The sequence below is a fragment of the Numenius arquata genome, chromosome 19, assembly GCF_964106895.1.
Source record: "Numenius arquata chromosome 19, bNumArq3.hap1.1, whole genome shotgun sequence".
Taxonomy (NCBI): Eukaryota; Metazoa; Chordata; class Aves; order Charadriiformes; family Scolopacidae; genus Numenius; species Numenius arquata.
In genome coordinates, this window is record NC_133594.1 from 10,967,455 (window position 1) to 10,993,269 (window position 25,815).

The window sequence follows — 25,815 nt, forward strand, 5'->3', positions numbered from 1 at the left end:
CTAAAGGCAAAAAGTGAAATTTATTAATCAATTTTCCTTCCCGCTCTCATGTTCGCTTGTAAAAACTAGATTGTAAAACAATCTTATGAGATCCAAAATTCTTCCGGTTTCTGTTTTAAACGTGAAAATGTTTTTATCCTTCTGCTCCTAATTACAGCTTCTTTTTCTTTCTAAGAATGCATTTATCTCTTTCAGTAAAAAGAGCAGCAATAATATGTTGAACAACCCTGAAATAAATTTTGTCATGTAAAAAATTAATTACGCATTCCAAACCTGGTCACTGTAGTCCTCTGGGAATTGCCTCCGCACCTCAGGATCTGTAAATAATTGACAGATAATATTAATTGGCTTTGGATTAGTGAGCAAGCAGAGAATCACACATTAATATTTGATCAGAAGATGATAGCAACCCTGGCAGGGGATCCGAGGAGGGCAGCTGGGGCTGCTCTGTTGATAAGAGCAGGGAAGGACTTTTCAAGGCTCTCCCTTTACCCTCCTCCAGAAAGACAAAAACTGGATAGAAAACATCCACACACAAAACCCATGAAACCATGAAAATCTGGGTGTACATACACATGCAGATACACAGGCATCTATGTACATATGTAAATATATATTTATATATAAACTATTGTGTAAGAGATGTCCTGGTGCTACGCTGAACTTTAGGCTGTTTCCGTGTGCAATCCCTTTCTGGCTGCCATTTCCCGGCTACACTCGGCACCAGAAAGCGGTTACCAAATGCACTCAGAATTTGTCTGTAATCAGAGAACTAGTTTTGCCAGCTACAGACACCGCATCGATTAACCTCCGGGCATGTTTTCAGTCATACCAGGTTACAAATCTCTCAAAGTTACTTTATATTAATATTAAGGTATGCTGCCTAGAAAACAAAAAATATTTATCTGGAATTTGAAAGAGGTAATTAACGCAGCCCCGGATGCTCTAAGCATTTAAGACTGATGCATCGTCCTTATTCTTCTGGCTTGTCAAAATAAATAACATGGGAGTATTGTCTGGATTTAATTGGAGATGTTCATAAAATAACAAAAAATCATGACTGAAATTATTTATATGACAATCTATTTAAAACAGAACTCTGCAAAGCCATCCATTTTTCAAAGGAATACGGCTGAGAAGACCAGATTCCATTCTACAAAGAATTTTTTTTAATTACAAAACCCAAAACCCAAACCATCCAACGACCACAGGAGAGTTCCGCGCAAAGCCAAAGGCCCAGGAAAAGGAAGGGGCGTCCCCTGCGGTTCCTGCCCCTGGGCCATCAGAGGGGCTGGGCTCACTCAATGCCCTCGGACCGGGCTCCTCGCTCTCTGCACACCGCTGCCACAAATTCTGATGATTAGTAGGGAGTGACATACGGCACCTCCACTGCTGAACTATCGCTGCACCGCATTGTAGCGAGGGCTTGAGGGGAAGAACGGCGATTTTTACGACACGTGCACCATGCACCGGTATTTCAGAATAGCCCCACCCCAGATCTCTCATTGGCAAAGTTTGCTTTAGTAATAAAGGAGTTGATTGGCAAGTCAATTGCGAGCAGATGCAAACTTTTTATTAAGGGGTATTCTTTTTACATTAGAAATACAGCAAGACTGTACATTAATAAGCTTTCTAGCTTAACTTTTCCCAGACAATCAGGTGCTTCGTTTTAACATTTCACCATTACACACACCAATTACATACACAATATATTAAATTTTACACAGGTACATGAGCAAACCCTTCTACCTTAACACAACAAAGTAGAAACAGAGAGCAAGGGATCACCTTTTGAAGCCTTAGTTTGAAAATTTTAAGTCTCTATGCAGGTGAGTGTGCTAAGCCAAGTGTCCAACCATGCGAGCAAATGTGAACAGCTGAACTGGCACGAGCGGTGCTTTATACACAAGTGACAATTCACAGGACAACACAGCTCCTATTTCACCAAAGCACGCACGGTATCAGTGGGAAGGGGAAACTATGCAACATCTATTCTAATACATATTCTTAAACATTTTTAAAATTAAATGTGTTTGCTCTAAACACGTTCCTCCATAGATAGCAATCTACTTTTCCCATTCTTTAAAAAATACGACAAAACAGATTAGTCATACCAAGTAACTCTGTGTAAGCGTGTGTTTTTCCCATTTTCATAGCATCTTGAATGCCTTCCCGTGTCTCACTGGCACAAGGGAGGGCCTAGAGGAACCTATCTGACAGCATTTCTGTGAACCCTGAGAGCTCCAAGCAAGAGCAGCACCCAGAGCCAGAGGTGTGTCGGTCACCGCTTCGCACCATACCAAGATTCACCCACAAGCACCGGTAGCTGGGAGTTATTTATCACGGGCAAATAAATACATGCTGGTGCTTTTATTGTCTCAGAGGCCACCTTACAAACCTTTCTCATTAAAATGAAACAAAACACAAGTAATAACTTAAAAATCACAGCCAAGGATTTTTTGTTAGGCTCTTTTGGGTTTATTTTTAGCTTTGTCTATTTACATCAATTTTCATTCAGAGTTTTTACTTAAATACATTCATTCTTACAGAAAACTGGGATTTTCAATCAGGTTGAAAGAAAAAAAAAAAAAAAACAACAAAAAAAACAGACAACCCAAGCCCTCACAAAGCCACAGGCAATAGAACTTGCTGAAATGGGCCTTCTAAGCAATGCAGTAGCACAAAGTGGGGAGTTTCTAAACTTTTCCACAGAGTAGCTTATTGACTGTAATGTAATTTTTACTTTGCAATTACACAATCTTTTCTATATCTCTTAACCACTACCATTCCACTTTTACTTGTCATCAATCTGTACCCTAAAGGATAGATTATTTCTACCTCTTTAAAATTAGACACTAAAATATACACAGTGGAAGGCTCAGTGAGAAGACAGGAGGAAATTTGCTGAATGCTTGCTGTGCAGACTTCATGCAACTGAAATAGTTGTCTATATTATACATAAAAACTTCTTATGTCAACCAACTGCATACATTAGAAAAAGTTTAATTTTATCCACAATGCATGAAATTAACTTAATTTCTTTTCCACCAATCTCAATGGAAATAACAGCAATATGTACTTGGCTGGAGGAGCAAAGCACCTTGTGGAATTGCGCTGGGTGTCACACGCCTGTTAAGACAGCGGGATGTATAGTTTGTGTACAGTCTGCTTTTGATGACACATCTCCTAACAGCATCAGAATGGCTAATTCATATAACCTGGAACCCTACAGTTAAGAAAACCACCTTTAAATTATGCCTGGCAGCCACATGCTTGCATGTCCTCATGTTTTTACAAGTACTTTATATTTAACATTGCGTCAGCTCCATCACTTCAGCTTTTAAATGGTCTGGGAATATTTACTAAATGTTCAGTGTCTTTATTTGGAAAGCACTACACAATGGAAAAAGAAACTACATCACATCTTATTATACTTTTCATCACTTTATCCATTCTTCATCGTTAATCCAATGTTCATTTGAAAGGTGTTTTCAACCACACTTTCCTACACATATATACACAATAAAGTTATACTTAAATTCTGTGTGGTCGTTACATGAAGTTCCATGGAGCTGGAGCACCCTCACTAAACCAAGAGGCTTTACATAAAAACAGGCATTTAGATAATGGCCATCAAGACCCCTGACCTCATGAAATATAAACATCTACAAAACAACCATTACTATTACTCCGTATGCCCAGGCTCTCCATTGAAAGGACAAGCACAAGGCACCTAATAATCACAACGGACACAGTATCCAAATTATTCTGAAGAAGGAAAACGGTCCCACCAGTGGGGGAATACAGGAGGGCAGCTCAACCAAGTGTTCAGGACTCAGCTTTAATCGGCACCACCAGTACCAGTAAAATACGCTTCAGCACTCACATGAGATACTCAGGAAAGACATGAACATAACTGACTGTCAACTCTGTCTACAAAACTAAAGTAACTTGAAAACTTCAAACACTTACTAAGGGTAATTTGTTTTGCATGCTGCATGCAAACAGAATTAGATGTAGCTCCATTACGTCTCCAGGCAGTAAGAAAACCCTCTGCAACTCAAGACACAGTGAGAGACTGTTAAGTACTGAGAATAAGAGCATTCTCATGAAATGATGCTCAAGTATTTTTCTACTTTAATACTCCACAGCAAAGTAAACACACATAAAATACTTCTTTCAAGTTCAGGAGAGTGGAATCTATTTGCTGCCATCAGAACAAGGGAAGAGACAGACTGAGACCCTCATCAACCTCTCGGATAGTTACAGCCACGTACAGAGCTCAAAGGTTTCCAGTGCCCCAGTCATCTATAAAGTTATAAAGCATTAAAAGCTCAGCTGAGGTCAGCAAAAGGAGATACTGCAAAACAACAAACAAAGTGAAAGTTAACAACAGAAAGAAAAAAAAAAAAAATCACCTGAATGATGGAGCTCCTTCTCAAACTAAACTTTTCCCAAACCCCAAAACATGAACTCAGGTTGTGCTACAGGTTGAACTTGTACGTTAACGGTACCTGAGTATCTCCTGTTTATCTTTCATTACACTTGATTTTGTAGTTTCACAAAAGATTACAAGATCCACACAGTTTCTGCCTAAAGCAAGTGCCGACAAACTTCTCTGGAAACTAACAATGTATTAATATTAATAGAATTCTGAAATACAGCACCGGAAATTGTAAGCCGCAAGTGTAAAGCGGAAAGTATACAAACATCCCATTCCAAAATAAAGCTAAAATACACCATCTTATCTGCAATCTCTCATTCTTCTATGGACACAAGTGCAATGAAATACGTATGTCACAATTTTAAATTAAAACTGTTGGTACTAAGAAAAAAGTCAACTTGATTTTCTGCCTAATGTAGTAGCAGAGATTGTACCTCACATCCACGCACACTATGTAGCGCATTGGATTCATTCCTCAACCACGTTCAAGCTATTACTGTTAGTATTTTAGTAAATATGTGACTGTTTCCAAGTTCTAAAACCTATTACTGCCTCTTCCTACAGAATCTTGTTCAACAAAAAGCCAAATACACAAGAATATTGAAATTAGCCGTGAACTGTATAATCCCATTGTTCAATTTCATGGCATTTAAGACACTACCTTCCCCTCCTCACAAGTCTGGATGTTAATCCATGCTGTAACCTGATTTAATTTTCCAGATGACAGGATGGGAACATGCTACAATGGCATATTAGTGTAACTATGCTGCTCTTTTACTCTCAACTTTCCTTACATCATAAAGTGAAGAGTTTTGCTTTTAAAAGAGGCATGCTTAATTACTTCTAAAAATAGCACAACTCAAACTGGTACATATCTGAAGTGTATGGAAATCATAAAACCAAGGAAGTTCCTCAAAAAATTATCAGAAAATACTTCCCAGAGTTAGCTACACAAAATCAATAAATGCTAACCTGTTTCTTCTGATAAAAGTCAGCCAATTTGACCATACTGGCTACAAATTATTCAGATATACTATTCCCAAACTGAAAAATACAGTGACAATTACTTCATTTATCCTCCCTAACTAAATGATTTAACTCGTTCACTTCTTTAGGTCTTTATAGCTGCAATCCCTCTAAAATGAAATGGAATTCCATTCAGAGCAACTTCAACACCCACTACACATCATAATACTTTTGCAGCACAACTAAAAAGTAACGTGAACTTCTTTCCAAACCTCTGCAAACTCCTTGATGTCCTGCATTCAGTGCAGCCGAACCCCTCTGCCTGCCCCTGACCTGCTGCAGCCTGGGCATGCGGGCAATGTCGCGGAGTGGGGCACAAGAGGGAGAAGGGAAAAAGGCGGGAGGGGGGTGGAGAAAATGTGGGGGAGAAAACACTTATACACACAAGACGACAAACAAGAAGCCTCAGAACAAGTCCTGGCAGAAAATACCTATGGAATAAAAATTATGTTTTTCTGGATGTGAAGTTTTAAGACTTCAATCTTTTCTTCTTAAAAAGTACTGCTCACTCTTGAAGCATACACGTCAGAAAACAACCAAGGTGTCAAAGAAAATTCTATAAGAACGTCTTACAAACTGTATTTAAAAAAAACAACAACCAACCACACCACAAAACCCCAACCTGCCAGCCCCACTTTGTATGCAACTGAAGTTACCCCAAAACACAATATGCACAGAAGCTTAGGCAGCAGATTCAACATTCCAAAATACAACCCACAGGAGAATAGTATGCAATGAAACTATTCACCTGCTGATCACATCACAAACACATACTCCATTTCTAGGATATAGCCCACATCTTTGTGACAAGTTGGCCATGAACAAGTGGACCCCAACCTATCGTCTCGGTGACTGCAGTTCCTGTGAATGCTGTACCGTCTCCAGCTGAGGGAAGGCGGCAGGACGACAAACACCAGCGGCTGTTCACGAGTCATGGACACTGACGCCATAAACAGACTTGCAAGTTTGCCTCTCTCTCTCTCGTAACAGAGCATTTGGAAATCTGCCCTGCAAGTGCCAAAAACCTGACTGGTAACATGAAAATGCTGTTCGCATCAGTTTAATCTAGAAAGAGAATATAAGGTTTGCAACTCACACACAAAATGCTGTTCAGAGTTCAGTAAAATGATCCAAAAGCGGGAAAGACTGAGAGCAAAAGCAACATAAAATATACATCATAGGAAACAGGAAGGAAGAGAGAAAACCAGAACAGATTAAGCAAATCGCTATGAATTCCACAATCGCTTTTATATTATTCACACATCAAGACCCAGAGGGGCAGTGAGGAGCAAAACTTTCCTAGGCAGTGTTCAGCCATATCTTCCAAAATTCCTTCCGAAATAAAGCAGGTTAAGCTAAAACTTCCTTGGGGATTTTTACTTAAGGCTATATACGGTTGCCCAGAATAAAGAGAATTACCTTTAAAATTCAAATGAGAGAGGCAATAACCTTAACAATACAAGAGCTGGCAGAAGTTATCCTTAGGTTTCAGCAGAGCCGAGGTGGCCGGGCTCCGACCTGATCTCACAGTGTTCTCCAGCGCATGCAGGAGTCCACCAGCAGCTTTATCACACATTCAGAGTAAACCTGAGACTTTCACTGCTTCTACCATCCAAACCAACTTTCCACCTAAGGGGCACCTGGTTAAATGCATTTTACAATCCTGTTAAAAACCTGAAGTACAGTAAGTACAAAATAGAAACAACACTCCCTTCTTGGATAAGACAGGAAAAACATTAATTGTCTTTTACAGACAGAAGTGGATACATTAGTTTCCTCAGCAATTCCTATTCAGTGAGTTGGTGTCATGTCAAGTTGTTGAACTGTCCGGCTTGCCCCCGAAAAGGCATTTAGCATCACATGGACATCCCACTACGGAAAAGCAGGAGAGTTGAGAATGGTATTTCCAGTTGCCTCTGGCACAGTTACAGCTTCGAAAGAATCTGTTCTTTTGTTTCAATACCATACGAAAAGTTAAAGTATCATGAAATAAACAGATGCTAGAGAATTCTAAAAAAAAATTTAAAATTAAAAATAAAAAACCAACCAAAACACTGAAGTTTGCTCTGATCCAAATGTTAATGCAAACATAACCGCAAAAACTGGAAAGTCCAGTTTATATCTTATTTCAAATCTCTTCTGCAGCATGAAGTCAGTTATCTCTCTCCCAAGGAACAAGATCAGCTCTTCCCTTCCACAGCGTTAATTAGTAGGAGCAGATCAAGAAGGAACGGACTGAAGAAAATGCATGTGTCAGAGCCAAGATCTGGTAAGTGATAAGTAAAAGGATACTGGAGAAGTTAAGCACCAGACCTGCCAGACCCTTCTATAAGGTAACACGTTCCATCTTCAACTGCTATTATTTACTCTCTTGGATTCTTACGTGAAATGATGGCAGGTTTAATCAAAACTTCACCAATTCTTTTAATGGAAGTTGTGAAACAGTTGCATTGCAAGCAGAGTGTTCAATATATGAAATACGGTTGGGGAATTACCTCTGTGTTAAATCCGTAACTCCTTTTGTTTCATACATACCAAGAAATCAGTTAAAAAAAAATCAATTGCATAACAGTACAGATTAATTTCTCTTCTACTAACTTCTAAACTGTAAGAATAAGAAGACGTAAGAAAGTGTAAGGTGTCTTCAGTGATCAGAAAACCCAGAATTATTTATTTACAAAGAAGGGCAAAAAACTTTCAGTCCAGATAAATATTTAAACCGATGATACGGATACAACTAGAGCTAGAACTTTAAAAAGGGGATGCACTGGATAGAGCTAAAACTGAAATAACAGAGATCAAAACCAGAAGACAAAGAAAGTACATATTTCAAGTCTTGTTTGTTACATGTTTCTCCCATCTTCATTTGAGGTCTTCAGATCTTTTATATGCAATGGTTAATTTACTTTGGTGGTACCTCGAGTCCACATTAAAGCATGGTCAATGAATCTTTTGAGTTTGCTTTACTGTGCACTTAAGGGGATATTTCTCTTCACAACCATCTGTTCTTCAACCAACCCAGAAATTTAGTATTATTGGAAATCTAAGCCAAACTCCAGGAGGCCTGCAAGAAGCAAATTTTGAATGGATTGTGTTTTTCATTCTTTTTTCCCCCCTGTAATTTCAGTCAGCAAACTATACAGCAGCTAAAACTTGCAAAAATTACCATTAGGTAACATCCTCCTTCAATGTCCAAGAAATCCACAAAGCCTGGCTACAAAATTAAATACGAAGTGTTTTGAACCATTTTACGGGCTCCCTGGAATAACGATACAAAAGAGTTTAAATGTAGAAGCTGAATAAGAACACCTACTTTAAGTAGGCTTTTTTTGATTTTAATATTTTTTAAAATGTATTTGTGTTTGATCAGTTGTTTTTTTTTTCTTGTAACCTTTTCACCGCTCTATAAATTTAAGAGAGATACGTTTCAACTGCTCAGGCCATGAATACTGAACTCATTTCTCTCCTGCCTCTTTGTATTTATATTCTGAGACAGCAGAGTTGCCTGGTGACAGCCTCTTCACTTCCACAGCAGCTGGCAAGCCCTCCTTGTCCTGAAAATATGAAAGAAACAGTTAACTAATATTTCATGCTACAATTTAAATGTGACAATCTGGAAGTGCCAATACCAAACAGGGTCAGATTTACAAGATAAGATTTTTCTTAAGTCTCAGAAGCCACAAAGGAATTAAAATAAACAGACCTTTGTCACATGCAGCGTGCAGCAAAAATTAATCCAGAGTTAGTGCATCACCCAGAGTTTAACAATATCAGACAAGAGTGGTGATTGTGTAAATCTGCCGATTTAACTTATACTTCCAGGATGCAAATTCTCAAGTTACACAAGATAAGACCAGAGCAACTAGCGTTTTGACATTTTTACAAGAAACAGTCACCCTCTTTAATATTTACAAGACGTGTATTTCAAATTGCTTATGTATGTCTATCTGCTTTCCCAAGAGCGCTGCTTCTGCTGGAGGTTCAAGCATGTGTAGCCCAAAACTGTGTCTTTAAGCCAGCTTTTTACTGCAAATATAAAAGATCTACATTTGATAAAATGAGAGTTTACAGCCAACTTAATTCATACCTAACATTGGAATACTAATAAGCACCTTCATTCAAAAAAATCCTTATTCAATTAATTTTAAGAGAAATTTTTACATAATGTCACATTTTCTACTTTCCTGTGTCAACCAGAAAATTTTTAATTCTGTTTGTTGTTCTGAAGAAAGCCAGGAATAACATTTTAATGTCATATTGCTTTCCAGAAATACTATATTACAAGGAACACGTGTAAAACCACAACGCGTCCATGGCAATCAATCAGCTACATTACAAAACCTAAAGGAATTGCTAACGAAAACAAATAGTATGTTCCAACATACTGGCAGGGTTTTCATTACTAGAAAATACTTTAAGTTTTCTAAACATTTTCCAAACTGCTTTATTTTCACCATTTTTGGTTTTAATGATATTATGGCCATTTTAATTTGCTAATAACCTATATTTCCCATGTATTACAGAACACTTTATAATCATCTAACTTTTTTTTTAATCTCTTTCCAAAATTCACCAACCATAATAAATTCAGATAGACATATTATTAGGCAAATACATACAAGTATTGCAGAAATATATTCATTGTTATATGGACCGTCACATTTCAGGTTTAATTTGAACTGACTCAAAAAGCACTTGAAACAAAAGTGTTCTGGCCAACCATAAGTTCTTGAAGTGTTGTACTAAAAATGAAAAGAAATAACAACCCTACTCTTCAGCAACTGTATAATTGCTTAAACTACACAGAGAATACCTTCTTTGTTAAAAATGCAACAGTGAATACTGATTTCTAAGCCTCAAGCTATGTAACTTTATAATGTTTAAAACTCTGACCTTACTTTCATACTTTCAATATTGATAGTCTCAAACTGTTTTCAGTTTCAAAGTTATCATGTGTTACTTTAGTTGAGCACCACCAGCTCCCAATGACACTGCTCTGTGGTATTGATCTGCCCAAATATCAGCTCTTAGGGGAATCTCCCCACACAGCAATACAGGATTTTATAGAAAACAAGCTCTTCAGAATCATTTGGGGGGTTGACAGCTTCAAAATTTCTATTATTGCATCTGTGTTTATTTCAGAAGGCTTTAGTTATTCAAATGGCATTGAAACAGAAAAAACGGATTCTAGCAAAGACGAAATTTTGACACAGGAAACTGAAAATCCTATTCTTAATTCTACTGTTTTCTTTCGTGGAGATGTTAACTTAAATAGTTTTTAGAATGCATAGTAAAATATATCCTACCTATCATACAACGAATCTGATTCGTATACAGTTCATTATCAATAAACAACAGCCAAACCCAGCTATGATTTGTGGAGAGACATTATTGTAGAGAGTAACGCTACGGTGGTGGTTTCTACAACAATGAACACATCCTTAGAGCTTCATACTTACTGCATTTACAGCTACAGAAATATATGGTATTAAATGACCCTAACTGACCAACAGTTTCAGTGGTCACCAACTCACCCCTAAGTTTTAATTTGTGCAAGATTTTATATAAAAGATAGCATATATAATTATTTTGCTGATACACCTCAGGACTTAGCCTTGTACCCTTCAGCACCCCATCTCACCTTTCTGCTTCAGCTTGAACTGTGTAACACACCAGTTTCAGCTTATCGGCCACATCCCCACTGGCCACCCATCGCAATGGTAATGGAGATTCATAAGGGCCAGTAAGCTGGAAGCAACTTTTAAAAAGTAAAAATGAGGGGTTGGTCACAGTGAGTCTTCTCTAAGGCAGCAGCATCAGCGAGGCCCTGTGAAAGCCCACAAACTGAAGCACTAAATGAGAGGAAAGCTTCTAAGAAGAGGAAAAGCATTCAATGTACTCTCCTGCAAAAAGTTCCTGTGGAATCAGATGTGTTCATGGCAGAAGCTGAACTTGGACTGTATTCAAAACCTGGGGCAGAGGGGCACAGGGAGACGTCCTAACGTGGAAAAATACACCTCATCTGGCTAAGGACCGTGAGATGAAATAAAAAGAAAATCATTTAGTGTTCAGCTACTCCAAATGACTTCTCTCTTTTGGAGTACAGTTCATTAACTGGACGGCATCAAGCACCGCAAGAGAATTGTGGGTATATTTACACTTGCAGTATTGACCTATTTCATATCTGCAATGCTTCAGCTCCTATTAACAAAGGTCACTTTATGCCATGTGCGATGCTCTAATAAAAAGGCGGCATCTGAGAAAGGAAGTTGAGCACATTCAAAGCCTTACCATCAGCTTGAAGAATAATTTGTTTTATATAGAGAGGAGCTTGCTGATACTCAGTGCAACGAGACAGGAAATCTATCATCTCACTAAAAAAGTTTTTAAACATTTTTGTTACTGTAGAAAAGGCAAGTGTATCAAAAGGATTTTTAACTGCAAAATAGAAATGCACTAAGAACATTTTAAAATATTTGATACTTCCAAGATGCAAGGTAGCACATATCCAGCTGTCAAGATGCTCCTGAGATTGTGGACTAGTCCAGTTCTGAGCAGGAACATTTAATAATCATGTTTGTTTGTTTATTAGCCAGCCCTGGAAATCAGGTGTATATAAAACTAGCCATTTCATTAATTTCCTTTCTCTTTTCCTTGCCCAGCTTTATTACACAAACAACTCCCAACTACACTTTCAGACTTCAAGAGCTCTACCAGTTCTTTCCAATCTGTCCATTCTCAGCAGCAGATTTGCTGAAAAGAACTTTTTCCTTCACTACCAACTCCAAAGGTAATCTAAAAATGCAACTTTAATCCACTTGCACAATTTTTCTCCAGATTGATGCACAAGGCGCTGAAGCGCAGCCGGTCATCGACTCCCATTGTGCAGACACGCAACTCCATTGGGGATGACTAAGGAAACGAGGGGTGTCACTTGTTCTGGCCAGTTGGCAGCACAAACTTGTCTCCGGTATCCGCACACCATCACTGATTTGCAAGAACATCTAGTATTACACAGAGTAGGAAGGAAAGCCGTGTCCCATAGACAAGTCCTCAGAAGTATCTTCTCAAAATAACCGAGAAGCTGATGGGCTGGAGCAGAACATTGAGAGAGCTGTTTTCCCGTGGTGCTCGGTAGGACCATCCCCGACAGCCGGAGCTGCACCCGTGTCACTGCACCCTGGCACCCGCGGAGCACCGATACACAGTATGACAAGGGGAAGCAGTTTTCAACTAATCTTAAAAACGAGAAGGAAGCTCAGGAGCTGAAGCTGCTTTTATCAGAGACAAGCACACCTTGAGGGGTGTATACTCTTTTCTTGTTATCTCGTACCATGCCTAATTGGGCTTCTAAGCTCTCCGCTCCTTTGCTGCTTTTGCCAGTTCTGAGTTCATACCACCTTGGAATTTTCTTGATTAAAGCATCAACAGGTCATTTCTAAAAACTTCTCCTTCCCATTAAACTCTCTTATTTGCCCTACAGCCAATCGTCCATTTTGGAATACAGAAACTAACATTATTTACAGTCATTTACGTGTTGAAAAATAAACATATTTCACTAGTTGTGATATCACAACACTAATACTTCATGTCATAATTGTTCCATAGAGCCTCTACTGCCTTTTCTTAAACGATCAAACTCATGACAAAGTTCTCTCAATTTCTTATACAAGCATATATATTTAATTTTTAAACATGAAAGATTAAATTAGAAGTTACGCACACAAACACAACTCCTTTTAAAAAGGCTCAAAACACTGTATTTACATCTGCAAGTACTCACTTTATTACTACAACCTTTATACCAGAGCTTAGGTTTGCTTCAAACAAAACAGGGTTCTCAGTGATAGAAGCACAAGAAAAAGCCCTGCATACAGTTAGCCTACAAAGAATTAACTGGATTAATTAGCAAGGGATTTGAGAAGCAGCTTGGAGCTAGAAAACCAAAACACTAAATTGTTTAAATACTTTGGCAATGGATCAAGGTTTCTAAGCAGCCCTATGTTCCATTCTCTCTTTTTTTTTTTCTCGGTGTTTTAACACATTTAACCTGATGAGGTACTTTTTCATGAGATATGAATGACACTGTCAAAATACCAAAAAAGAAGATGTGAATTAAAAAATGCCACAAGCTGTTAGCAATTCTGCCAACATGTATGAGCCCAGGCAACATTAATTAAAAATCAATAGCTTAGGACATAAATAGCTCTTATCTCTGTAATACTATATCTCTAACATAACTCTTTATTAAAGAAAAAAATAGCAATGTCTTCGCTATTATACTGACTGAATTGACCACAACAAAGCAAAAGAAATAAGGCAAACACACTGAGCGAGGAAACACGTGTGACAAAGGGAGGACAGTCGTGTGAATGATTGGAATGTTTCAACCTTGCACTATCATTAGCACGCAACTGGCTGGAAACAGCCACACTGCAGGAAGAACATCTCAGGTTTTTAGTGCTAATACAATTCTACACAAAATCCTGCATGCCAAGGAAATAAGAATAAGGTACACATTAGAGTATGTTATTAATTAGAGCTTATTAATAATTATTTTTATTATGCATCTCAACGAAAGATTACATTACTGTAAATTCTCTGATAACTGCAAAATAAAGGTGAGAAAGAGGTAAGAAACTGCACTCAACTACTTCTTCTTTAGTGATACGATATTCAAACTAAAGTTATATTAGAAAGCATCAAAGCCAAAAGATTTAAGCTAAACTAGGAACTTAAACCACCACTTTAAAAAAAGCTGTTTCCAAGCTTACAGAGCACCAAACATTTGAAAGACTTAAACCCATTTTCTAATACGAGATTAGCTAAGGCACACCAAGCTGGATGCGCAGCTTGGGGCTGGCATAACTCCTAGACAATCAGGACAATTTAGACTTCTAAATAGTTTTTACAGAAAACTTATTAATATAAAAAAAGAATATGTAAGAATCATACTGACATGGAAAGGTTAAATTCAGTTTTCTTTGTCTAATGACTCTTGCATTACTATTCAATTATTTATTAATGAGGGACATATCAAACGCTTCCATCAAGAAACAGTGGTCTAAATCAAGGATTAAGAAGTCAACCAGGCAGTATTTAGCAAAAATTTATTTGAGTTAAAAATAAAAGGGAAAATTTAATTTACATAAGAGCTATGTGTACCTATGCCAAGACACTAGAACATTATACAAATCTCAGTGGAAGAGCAGATTATAAAACTGTAGCACCCTTAAAGTGTAATTCTCAGGACAAAAAGCATTATTTTGACAGTCATGATTACACATTTGAGCTTTCGAGAGCATCTTATGGCAGATGACCATGGGCAAGTGCAGTTCCACTCAGCTACAGAACACAGACCTGCAGGTGAACAGCACCACCAGACTTTGGGTAACACTACGGTGCACAGCCAGTCATTCAGGAGTTAACAGCCTGGAACATATAGGAACTTGAATTTATTAAAAACAAGTACTAACGATCGTTTCCATTGCAAAGACATTTTTTAGAAATACTGATCTGAAATACTGAATATATAGGTGCAGGACACTAGCTTCGTAAAATCATATGCCAAGCAGAGCCATATCTATAGGAATAATCAGAGATTAATTTGAAATTCACTTCTATTACAGCAATGTAGTCATGAAGTACTAACCTCTAAGATCTTAAATGATAACATTTCACTCTGTCAGTTGGATTTTGTGTCCTACCTCAGAGCTGAATTTTGGAACAGTCCTACTTCTTCCTCTTCCCTTGCCATAACCCCACCTCCCAAAAATTTTGTTTATTGGTTAAAGCACAGTACAAGACAATCAAAGGTTCTATTCATAAAAGACAGACACCAAGTGTCAGGACAGGGAAACAGAAGACCTTTTGCTCTAAGTTTTCATTGAGCTACAGTCAGAAATGACATATCCTTCCATGGGGCAAAGGTGTGAGGGGGAAGAAGGAGAACAGAAAAAATTGTTTATATAAAATTTCTATACTTTTTTGGGAGTGGGTGCAATTTTTTTTAAAATACATGGGTGTTTGGTTTTTTTTAAGATTATCTTGAACTACCTGGATTCTCAACTGTTCAGTTTCCATTCAAGCTATTGCCAACTTCAGTTCACCTTGTTTAAGGTGTACCAAACACAAGTTCTTGTTGCCGCGTGCGCTATAACAAGGTTCTTCATCTGTTAATTATGCAATCTTAATTTTCAGTAGGAGAGGTACATTAGAACACAGAACTGCTGCTAATATCGTTCCCCTAAGTGGAAGAAATTGAAATTCCACTGAGTTCCCCAATAATGTTTTATGTCATTGTAAAAATACAAACTATCACTTTATTAACGCTTCAGTCATCTTCTCCATTGAAGGTTCAAGAAAATAAAACAATTCAGAGGCTTTGTTACATCAACTGTCTCCTCTTTATTTTATCATTATAAATTAAACTAATTATAAGATGCAGAAGAAATTTGTAAACTCTTTCAAAGGACATGATTTACATTTTTTTTCTGCAAAGAAGAAGATATCCCCCTAACATGCACTACTTGTGTTAAATATTAAATAAAGATACCTGCACTACATGTATGGCAAAAATGGAAAATAATTCTGATATGTTTTGGGATTACTTTTCACATTCTAACACTGTTTATAATACTGGTGCAAATACCGCCACCAATAAAGAAACAAACATTAAAAAGGTGTCCTTTAAGCTTCCCTTTAAGGCATCTACCATAATCGTATAATTTGCTCTGGACATCATTAAAATGTAAAGTTAATGAGGATTCAGCTGAAAACAGAAGAAATGTAACCTATTTTCAGGCAAAACTTCTAACACTGCAATCAGAGGGAAAACCTCTTTGATGTCTCTTTGTCTCTTCTCATTAATTTTCTTTTGGTTTAAAAAAAACACAAAGGCTGTTTAAACTAAAAAATGCATAGAAGTTTAAACATGGTAATTATAGTCAAGCTGCAATGAGGTCATTAGGTTTTTAAAACTTTGAGATAAACAAAATTGAGATGTATGACTATTTTAAAAACACGTCAATACTCAATTTTAATTGTCCATGTGATACCCACTGCATTCTAAGGACTTAGTCTAGATACAGAATTGCTTCAAGATGATTTAGGGGAGGCCCTAGTCCCACACCCAGGGTAAAGCAAAGCAATCAAGAAATACATCAAAATGAAAAGCGCTGTAATTACTGTATTACTGGATACCATATTTGGTATTTATAAGTGCAACAGAGCACGCTTTTTGCAATCTCCATGCAAGAGAGATGGCAAATTGTGAGATTCTGCTGCTTCTTACCTCTACAGTTCATTAAAGAATAAAATATTGAACAAGTTAAATAATATTATTTACTCACTACATCTATTTTTGTATAGGAATACTGCCAAGGTACACACAAAGCTATCTACCTCTGGTTTAACATGCTAATTCTTTCCAGCAGAAAATATCTTTAAGAGCTATTTAATTACATAGTACTGACGGCATCTATGATACACTGAACTGGTATGTATTTTTAGTGAATAATTTACAAGTAAATTTTTTCAAACCATAATCAAAGCTATGTTACCACTACTGTGTACAAAAGAAGATGATAGATTATCACAAACACAAGTAAGGCACTTAAGCCATTAAGAAAAAGCAAGAAATATACAGGACAAACATAACATTACTTTAGTGTAGAAGGACATTAATCACAATGAAGCAAAAAAAACATATCCGTAACATTTTTCCACATGCAAATATCACCTCCAGATAAAAACAGCCTAAGATGAGATCAATACATTAGTCTGTGGTGATTGTAAGTATGAATTTTAATGCATTTCTGGATGTAGGTTATAGCTTTAATAGATAATTATTTACCCTATTGAATCTTTTTAACACGTTTTATAAACTCTTCAAATCAAACTGAGTGACTGATCAACAGGCAAGTTGATCTACTGGCCTGCACTGTCCTAGTGCCATATTCACAAAAAGATAAAGCACGGGATTTAAATAACATTAAGTCAAACACAAAGCTTACAAACATGAGAAGTCGGAAGCCTGATTCTACTGTATACCTCTACTATGAAACTTAAATCAGCTATTTTGTCTTCACATTTTAACATTTGATTTGAGTTAGCATTAATTATTTTTGATAGGTGTTTTTCCACAGAACGATGATCTGGTTTTAAAATCTTTGGAGCAGAAGATCTCAAGGATCTCAAAAGTATCTTACAGGTCAACTAGACATAAATGAAGAGTAATTATTTACTTAAGAGATAAAATGATGCAAGAATCATTCAAAAAAGATAATGTTACCACTATTTATACTCATAACTAGGTACAGTTTCAATGTAAATGACTCTTCAAAAGAGCTAAAGATGGGATTCAGTTAATCCCAGTAGAATGCAATGGGAATTGTGAGTGTAATTCCCTTCGCCACCATTTAAAATCCTAGCACAAATTCTAAGTGTGGAAATACTTTTGGCTACAATACCCAAGATACTGCTTTAAAAGCACTCAATAAAACTTCTTTCTTTTCTTTTTTTCTCCATTCCTCCCTCAATGCGTGTACTGTAATAGCTGATGAAGTCTGGGGCAGACCACACAGTAAACAGGACCCTTCATTCCTGCTCCTTATCTTTTAACCGTGGTGCTTTCCACCCAGATTACAATGTTTGACAGGGTACTTCTATACAGTCTTATATTATTTGACCACCTATTTGCATCATTTGGTTTTACTAGTTAATTAATAAAATTAGAAAACAAAAAATAGCCAGTTATAGTTCAGAAAAATCACAACCAACTTAAATACTGGGAGTTTTGAGGGGTTTGCTTTTTTTTTTTAAAAATCCCTAGGGAATTATAAATGAATGAACTCTCCAGACTCTAACCCATTCCAGAAAATAGATTACTACTATCAGTTCTTTGTTCCCACCCCTCCATCCAAGGTTATAATTCTTAATACTGCAGTTCAACTTCCTTGGTTTGAATCCCACCCTTCCATGAAACGAGTCCTATTAAAAAGTATATTGAAAGCTGTTTCCACATAAAAAAAAAAAAAAAAGACATAAAAATAATCTTCCCGAGAGCGAATAATCTGTCAGCATCTGGAATTTTGATAAATGGTTTACCAAAACTTGGCAGCCCCAGCAGAGCCAAAAAGTCGGGATTCAGCAGCATTCCCTTAGCATTCCTTCTACCCTTGCCAATGACGGAATCCAGTGGAGAGCAGGTGATACCCCTTGTTCACAGATTACAGAAGGGTTTGGGTTGGAAGGGACCTATAAAAGTCATTAAGTCCAAGCCCCCTGCCATCAGCAGGGACATTTTCCACTAGATGAGGTTGCTCAGAGCCCTGTCCAATCTGGCCTGGAATGTTCCCAAGGATGGGGCATCCACCACCTCTCTGGGAAACCTGGGCCAGGGTTTCACCACCCTCAGCGTAAAAAAATCCTTTAGATAATGAGTATGTTTGGATATTATCAGACCAGAATACAGTTCTTTGTGACTAAAATGTGTCTTACCACTGTTACTCACAAACACTGCTACAGGGAAGTGTCCCACACGCTGACCCTTACTGTGAAGGAGCATCCTACAGCAGCTCATGGGGAATACTGCAGGAGCAGCCTTGTCTCTGGTAGCACAAGAGGTGGGGTTTGGGATTTGTTTTGGATTTGGTTTTTTCCAACCACTACTGAAGTACAATAGCAGTCCTGAATTAATTTTACATTTATTTGATAGTAATTTAACCTTAAATCATCTTTATTACTAACTCTACTTCAGTCTTAAAAAAAACAAACAGAAAACAAAACCCCACCAAACAACAACAAAAAACCAACAAAAAACCACACAAAAACCTGACAATGTCTCTTTTTGTTCACGACAAAAAAAATATCACACCAAAGAGAAGCAGACAATACCGCCTCAGGCACTCTGATAGGCCTCTTTTTGAATTAGTTTACATTCTCCTCTTGCAAGAAACTACTTAAACCAAAAATAATCAGTAATAAAAATAGATCTAGTCTATCTTTTGCTTTACCAAATTTGCTTTGCTTGCATGTTAAAGTAGTGCTCTGTGCAGAATTCTTGACCTATGTGTCAATAGACTAAACACAGAGAGAATTTCTAAATTCCAATATTTCTACTGAAGACACCCATGGGAAGCATCAGTACCACTGTGGAAGGATCAAACATCAGTTATTTCTAGGATGGTGCTTACAACATTAGGCAAAAAAACCCAAAATCGCTATTCTTAATCTATTCACAGTCTACTTTAAAGTCATTACTCTTTGTTTCTTTTTCATCTGAATGACACTCTAATTAAAAGTTCTTTACAGAAATGTCTATATCTGGATTAACAGCTGATTGCAGATGCATTAAGCTTTAAGCAAAAGTTAACACTCATTAATGAGATTACCTGTTGTGATTAAGTAAGGACAAACAAAACCAAACCACCTCGGAAAGTTTTGTGACTGAGAATGAACTAAAGTTAAAATTACTCCCTTAAATAAAGTCACACACACCCACCCTTTAACTACAACTTTTCAACTCTATTCAAAGTACAATCTCTTTGCAGTTACTGGAATAACAGCCCTAGTTAATTGCAACATGTGCTTCATCAAATTCTTAAGTGCTTCAAATGCTGAAATATTAAATGTTCCAGTAGAATTTGGTATCTAAATTGAGTCTCTCAATAACTCTTCAAAAAGAAGAACTCAAACTCCTCTATAAATTCGAGGAAAACTGTAAGCACTGCTAGCGAGTGGAAATAATTTGTTAAAAATCAGGAAAATCAGGAAAAAAAAACCCTCCCTAAAAAAGTTTCAGTTTAGCAGTTAATTTCAACCTGCAGTTAAAAAGGCACTAGCTGTCAGTCAGTTTTCTCACCCAACTCTATCATGAAAAGAAAAACTGACAGATCACAGGAGCTTGCCTTTGTAAACCAATTCGGGAACTTTCATGCTTCTTATTTGTTAGGTTAAAGGTTAAATTGCTGACCTCTGCCCTCCTGCTTAGCAGCCTTTCCCTTTTTCTGTAAAGCTTTATTTTGGGGCTGTATTTACATGGATTAGTCTCTTTTCACGCTAAGAAGGAATCTGTTCACAGCCAAAGCCTTAGTTCTGGTTGTACAAAAAGCAGTCACAATTATTCAGCAGCAGACAATGACCATATTGTGGATTTACAAAAAAACCACCTCAGCCATGGCAAGTTCTGTCCTTGCTGCACAAAACAATAGAAGAAAAATCTTATCAAGCATTCAAGAGAAAGCAAACAAAGCAGGCCCACTGTGAACTTGATGAAGATGTCAAGCTCCTTTAAAAATATAAATCAACAAAAGAGTTTAAAGTCTTGTGAGTGAGACTTTCTGTGCTGAATTTTCTGTCTAGTTAAACAGTGCCAGCGGCAGCAATATAGTGCAGACTCCTAAGTACTTGTGAAATAGAAAAGATTGTAGACAGAGGTAGTTAAAGCATTAAGCAAGAAGGACAAACAACAGAACTCTTCCCACAAAATAACTTACAGAAATGGAGGAACATTCAGTTATACTTGTTATTAACATTTTGGGGTTTTACTAAATCTAGAATCATCAGCTAAGAACACACCTAATAACGTGTTAGATGAAATTTATGATGACTTGCAATATCACACTCTAATATTATTTCATGAAGTGAGTTTCTCTTCAATTTGAGTTATGTATTTCAATTATACTGTAAAAGCCAAACTATGAACTGTCTTCAAAGTTCAGACAGAGATATTTATTTGATCTGGACAGTGCAGTCCTCGTAGGCTCTGCAAGTTCTGTAAGTTCTCTGTGAAAATCTTCCACCTTGTTTGTACTTAGAGGAAAGCAATCAAATGGAAACGGAAACACAAAGCAGCAGCTTAGGAGAATTAGAAGTCCCAAATACTACCTATTTACTCAGATTTGATTACTTTTCCAGTACTGCTTTAGGAAGTTAGGTGTAGCAACATTATACCGTGAAAGTGGGATAGGAAAACTTGCGATACTGAATTACAGGCCATGTTCAACAAAACACTCTTATTTAATAGAAAGAGACTTAAATTTTGCCCTTCCTTTGTTATTCCTAAACCTTCAGGACATTATCTGTTTCTCCATACAGAACAGGCAGACTTCAACAAAATATTTTCACCTTAAAAAAAATAAAGGTCACTCTGAGAGCAAAGTTTACAAACTTTTGAATCATCAACTCTTAACTTAATCCTGCTCCAGTAACTTTATGTTCAAGAAAACACTTCATCTATTTGGAAGGTACTGCTCTATTATCTAAAATTACAACATATGATAAGAAGTAGCAGCGTGTCTATTTTGCAGAGGCAGAAACCTGCTAGTTCTCTCTACCTGTGAACATCCTCTCGTGGAAACCATAGTGACAACTGTAGAATAATTTTAGGGCCCAAGCACATCATGGCTTCTGCCAGTGGAGTTAAGGACTTCGATTAGTTTAAGTTATAACATTTGTGATCTACTGGGAAGGGGGGAAGGGAAGGAAAGAGCTATTACAACACAAGACTAGAACATGAAAAGTAAAGAAGGAAGTACTTAAACTACTCACAAGCTTCTAGTAGGAACAAGATTAGTAGTACATGCTACTCTCAGAGCCAATTCAAATGCAAATTTCATCCTTTCTCTCAAACAATGATAAACTCCCTCAGAGTTAATAGTTTCCTTCTAAGATTCATCTCCCTTTTCAACTTAGTGGTATGTTTTCGAGAAAAGAAAGAAGCACATGGCGAGTCTTACAGCAAGACCTTTTAAATTCTGTCATAAAAGAAGTAGTATAAACTACATTTCCTTTACTAATCCAGTGAACATTTCTTAAACTCTAACACACTTACACTTTGTCCACGCTTTTGCATTTAGGCTTCCAACTTACCATGGTTTAAAAAAAAAAAAAGAAAGAAATCCTTTAGCTGTACTAAACCATTTTAGCTTTTTTCTTGAACACACAGCAAGAATTTATGCTACGCTCACAAAAAGATGAAAGATGAGGTCCTTGGAGAGAAAGGCCTTTTGGCACACTACATGGTAAAGCTACGGATTTGACATACTTTTATAATGTCTGCTTTGGCGAGAACACAAAAACCCCACACAAAAGCATGCTACGTCCTCCCAGACAGGGGTGTAGGGGGGTGTCTTACTCCTGTGAGCATTTACTTTCAAATGTTCATACTTTAGAGACTATTTTGATCGGTTACCTTAGACTAACAAATTCTCTTTTTCTCCATGAACAGTCAGACTAAAATTGTCCTCACAGCCCCATCTAACAAGAGAGGATCTTTGGCTCAGGTCCAGCAAGTCCCTTAAATTTGTCACATCATATTTCTGATGAATGATCTGCAGCAGTTTTAAGATCACAAAGTACTTTCAAAATTAAAAGAAATATTTCTTAAGTAGTTAGTACACTTTTGTTCTCTTTATATAGGTATTTTAACCAAAAGTGCTTTTAGATTCTTCCTAGTTCTGCATCTCAAAAAAACAAAACAATATTTTAGCTGAGGTTTAAAAAAAAAACCCACAAAACAACACAGTTCCAATGCACTTTACTCTCCTTGCAAGCATTCAATATGTTAATAGCACAGAACAGAATTTCTAGAAGTGCTTGAGCTAACTAAAACAGTTACAACTTGTAAAAGAAACAAGTTCTTTGTAATTTACTACCTCAATTTCTGTGAAGTTTTACTATTATGAGATGCCATGACAAATACACAAGCCCTCCATTAGAAGGCCTTCAAAATCTCATAAAATGCATTTTCCCTTCCTCTACCTGAAGTTTAAAAATAGGAAAAGAAATCCAGTAAAATACTAGTATTTCATACAAAGTGTCTATTTTGTTCTCAAATTATCCACTGCATGTAACAATTCCAATGAAGGAGAGAAGACCATGCACCAGAGACACTAACTTATCATCAAAACTTACTTTAATGTTACAACTGAAATATGTAGCTTTAGTTTAGAATGTCCTACATTATTTGCTTAGAAATGGACTATTTTATGGAACACACTATTTTATTTACTTTCTGAAGCAAGGTTAATTCATATCAGTGAAACCTCTAAATAATCATGATAAACCTAAAAACTTTTTGTTTGGTTGTAGTTTTTTAAAAAAGTAATACACCTGGATTTTACAGCATGGCCTCCTTTATCTAAATGATAAGGAAATGTCGAAATTCTCCTACTGTCAGAACTACACAGCACTAAAACACATAAAGGCAAAGACACAAACCCCACACATAGGCTACAGAATAATAAAGCCTTACACGTGAATTGCAATTTGTCTTAGTGATCAAATTTTTGGAAGTCCTAACAATCTTTCTATTCACCTGGAACGGCTGAAAGCCAAAGTTACCAGCCATACCTATTGAAGAGTTGCCTCGCTGTGCCCATCTGTACAGTATTAGCATCTTACTCCATCCCAATTGCACCACTGCACAGAAGGCACCTGATAAGACGATTTAACCTAAAGCAGCCTATTCGCCAGGCTTCTGCATCAGCCTCGGAACCCCACCTTTTCCTCCCAGTCATTACCCAGCACTTACCTAATACTACAAAGGAAAGGATCAAAGCATTAACACTACAAGTTTTACTCAATATTTTCCCTATAATAATTCAATTTTTTAAGCAAAACTGTGACTATTTTTTCCTCTCTTCCTGAAAGTAAGTGTGTGGGAGTCAGTGAGAAGCACAAGACTTGCAAAGTTTCTGTGCTTGACATACTTATACTTGACACACACCACAGAGATTTCTCACTAGATAACTTCCATGTACTGTCACTGTAAAGATGCAGACTCCATTCTTTCTATTCTATTTTCCTGCCTTAGATTTTTGGTGAGAGACATCAACATTTTATGAGAAGAGGGTATGGACAAGAGAACCGCACTGTTTGATGGAAGTGAAAAGCAGAACATGAATGAATGCATCATTGAAGTATTAAGTGAAGAAATTCTGAATCCCAGACAGCCAAAAAAAAGGGTGGGAACAAAGTTAAGATAAAAGAGTTTTGTATTTACATTTAATTTTAGGATGTAAAGTGCTCTTCAAAATAAAAAAAAAAAAACAAAAACAAAAAACCACCCACACCACACACTAACTTAAATTCAATTAGCTAAGGGGAATTCCCAGCTTCTATGGAAATCATAAGGCAAAAAACTGGTTTGGTAATTGTCTTCTGTTAAAAAAAAATATTATTCTTCATGTTGCTAGTCACAGTTGCAGCTATCTTGCTTCAAAATTCTCAAAACAAAGGTATCACATTTACATAAAGTGACCCAGTAAGAAAAGTCCGTAAGTCCCCAGATAAGATCTATGAATATAACAAAGAAAAACCACAAACACAGCTTTTAGATACAACTGAATGCTGGGACTGTATAACGTACCAAACACTTCACGTATCAGAAAAATAGAAATCACCAATGCTGAGCACAGATCATTATTTCTAAACAACCTAGAGGGAAAAGGACAGAGACCACAGCTGAGCTGATCCAACAATCATTTCCTTCCTCAGATCACACGTTTCATTGTGGTTTGTCAGAGTTCTGCCAGGACTGGAATAAAACAACGCTTTCTTTTTAACTTCTTTGGTTTCGATGAAGTTTTCTCCTCATACCTTAATAACAGTACAAAACATCCTCCAGATGTTCCCAAAGCTTACATTTCTGGGAATCAAATCTTAGGATAATTCAGGCTGGAAGGGACCTCAGGAGGTCTGTAGTCCAACCTCCTGCTCTAAGAAGAGTAAAGTGTGAGGTCAGACCAGGTTGTCCAGGCTTTGATGCAGTCAGGTCTTGAAAACCTCCAAGGATGGAGATTGCACAAGCTCTTTGAATTGGTCCAATACTCAACTGTCTTCATGAAAAACACATTCCCAATATGCAGTTAGAATATCTCTTGATTCAGTCTATGTCATTGCCTCTTGTCCTCCTGTCATGCACCACTGTGAAGACACTGGCTATCTCATCTTGATGAGCTCATAGGTATGCACAGCTGTTGTTCAGGTCCCCTGAAGTCTTCTCCAGGCTGAAGCAGCCCAACACTCTCAAACTCTCATCACAGCGCAAGTGCTCTAGCTCACTCACCATCTTGGTGGCCCTCCATTGAACTTGTTCCAGTTTATTGATGTCTTTCTTGGAGGCCAGAACAGATTTTTCCCTTCTGCAGTCAACTGTCTTGATAACTAAGAGGGATCCTTCTATATCAAGCATTGGAACAGGCTGCCCAGGGAAGTGGTTGAGTCACCATCCCTGGAGGTAATTAAAAGGCACGTAGACATGACACTTAGGGGCATGTTTTAGTGGTGGACTTGGCCGTGTCAGGTTTATGGTTGGACTAAGTAATCTTAAAGGTCTTTTC

General features: G+C 37.2%; 1 protein-coding gene across 8 annotated transcripts in view; it reads right to left on the reverse strand.

The window, feature by feature from the left end:
• The window catches only part of DENND1A (DENN domain containing 1A), a 194,068-nt gene that overhangs the window by 159,767 nt on the left and 8,486 nt on the right, over positions 1 to 25,815 (reverse strand). For all 8 annotated transcript variants that reach the window (XM_074161422.1, XM_074161421.1, XM_074161420.1 and 5 more), the window contains exon 3: positions 274 to 317. In XM_074161422.1, the coding sequence (XP_074017523.1) occupies positions 274 to 317 (44 nt within the window). The remainder of the gene's footprint in view (positions 1 to 273; positions 318 to 25,815) is intronic.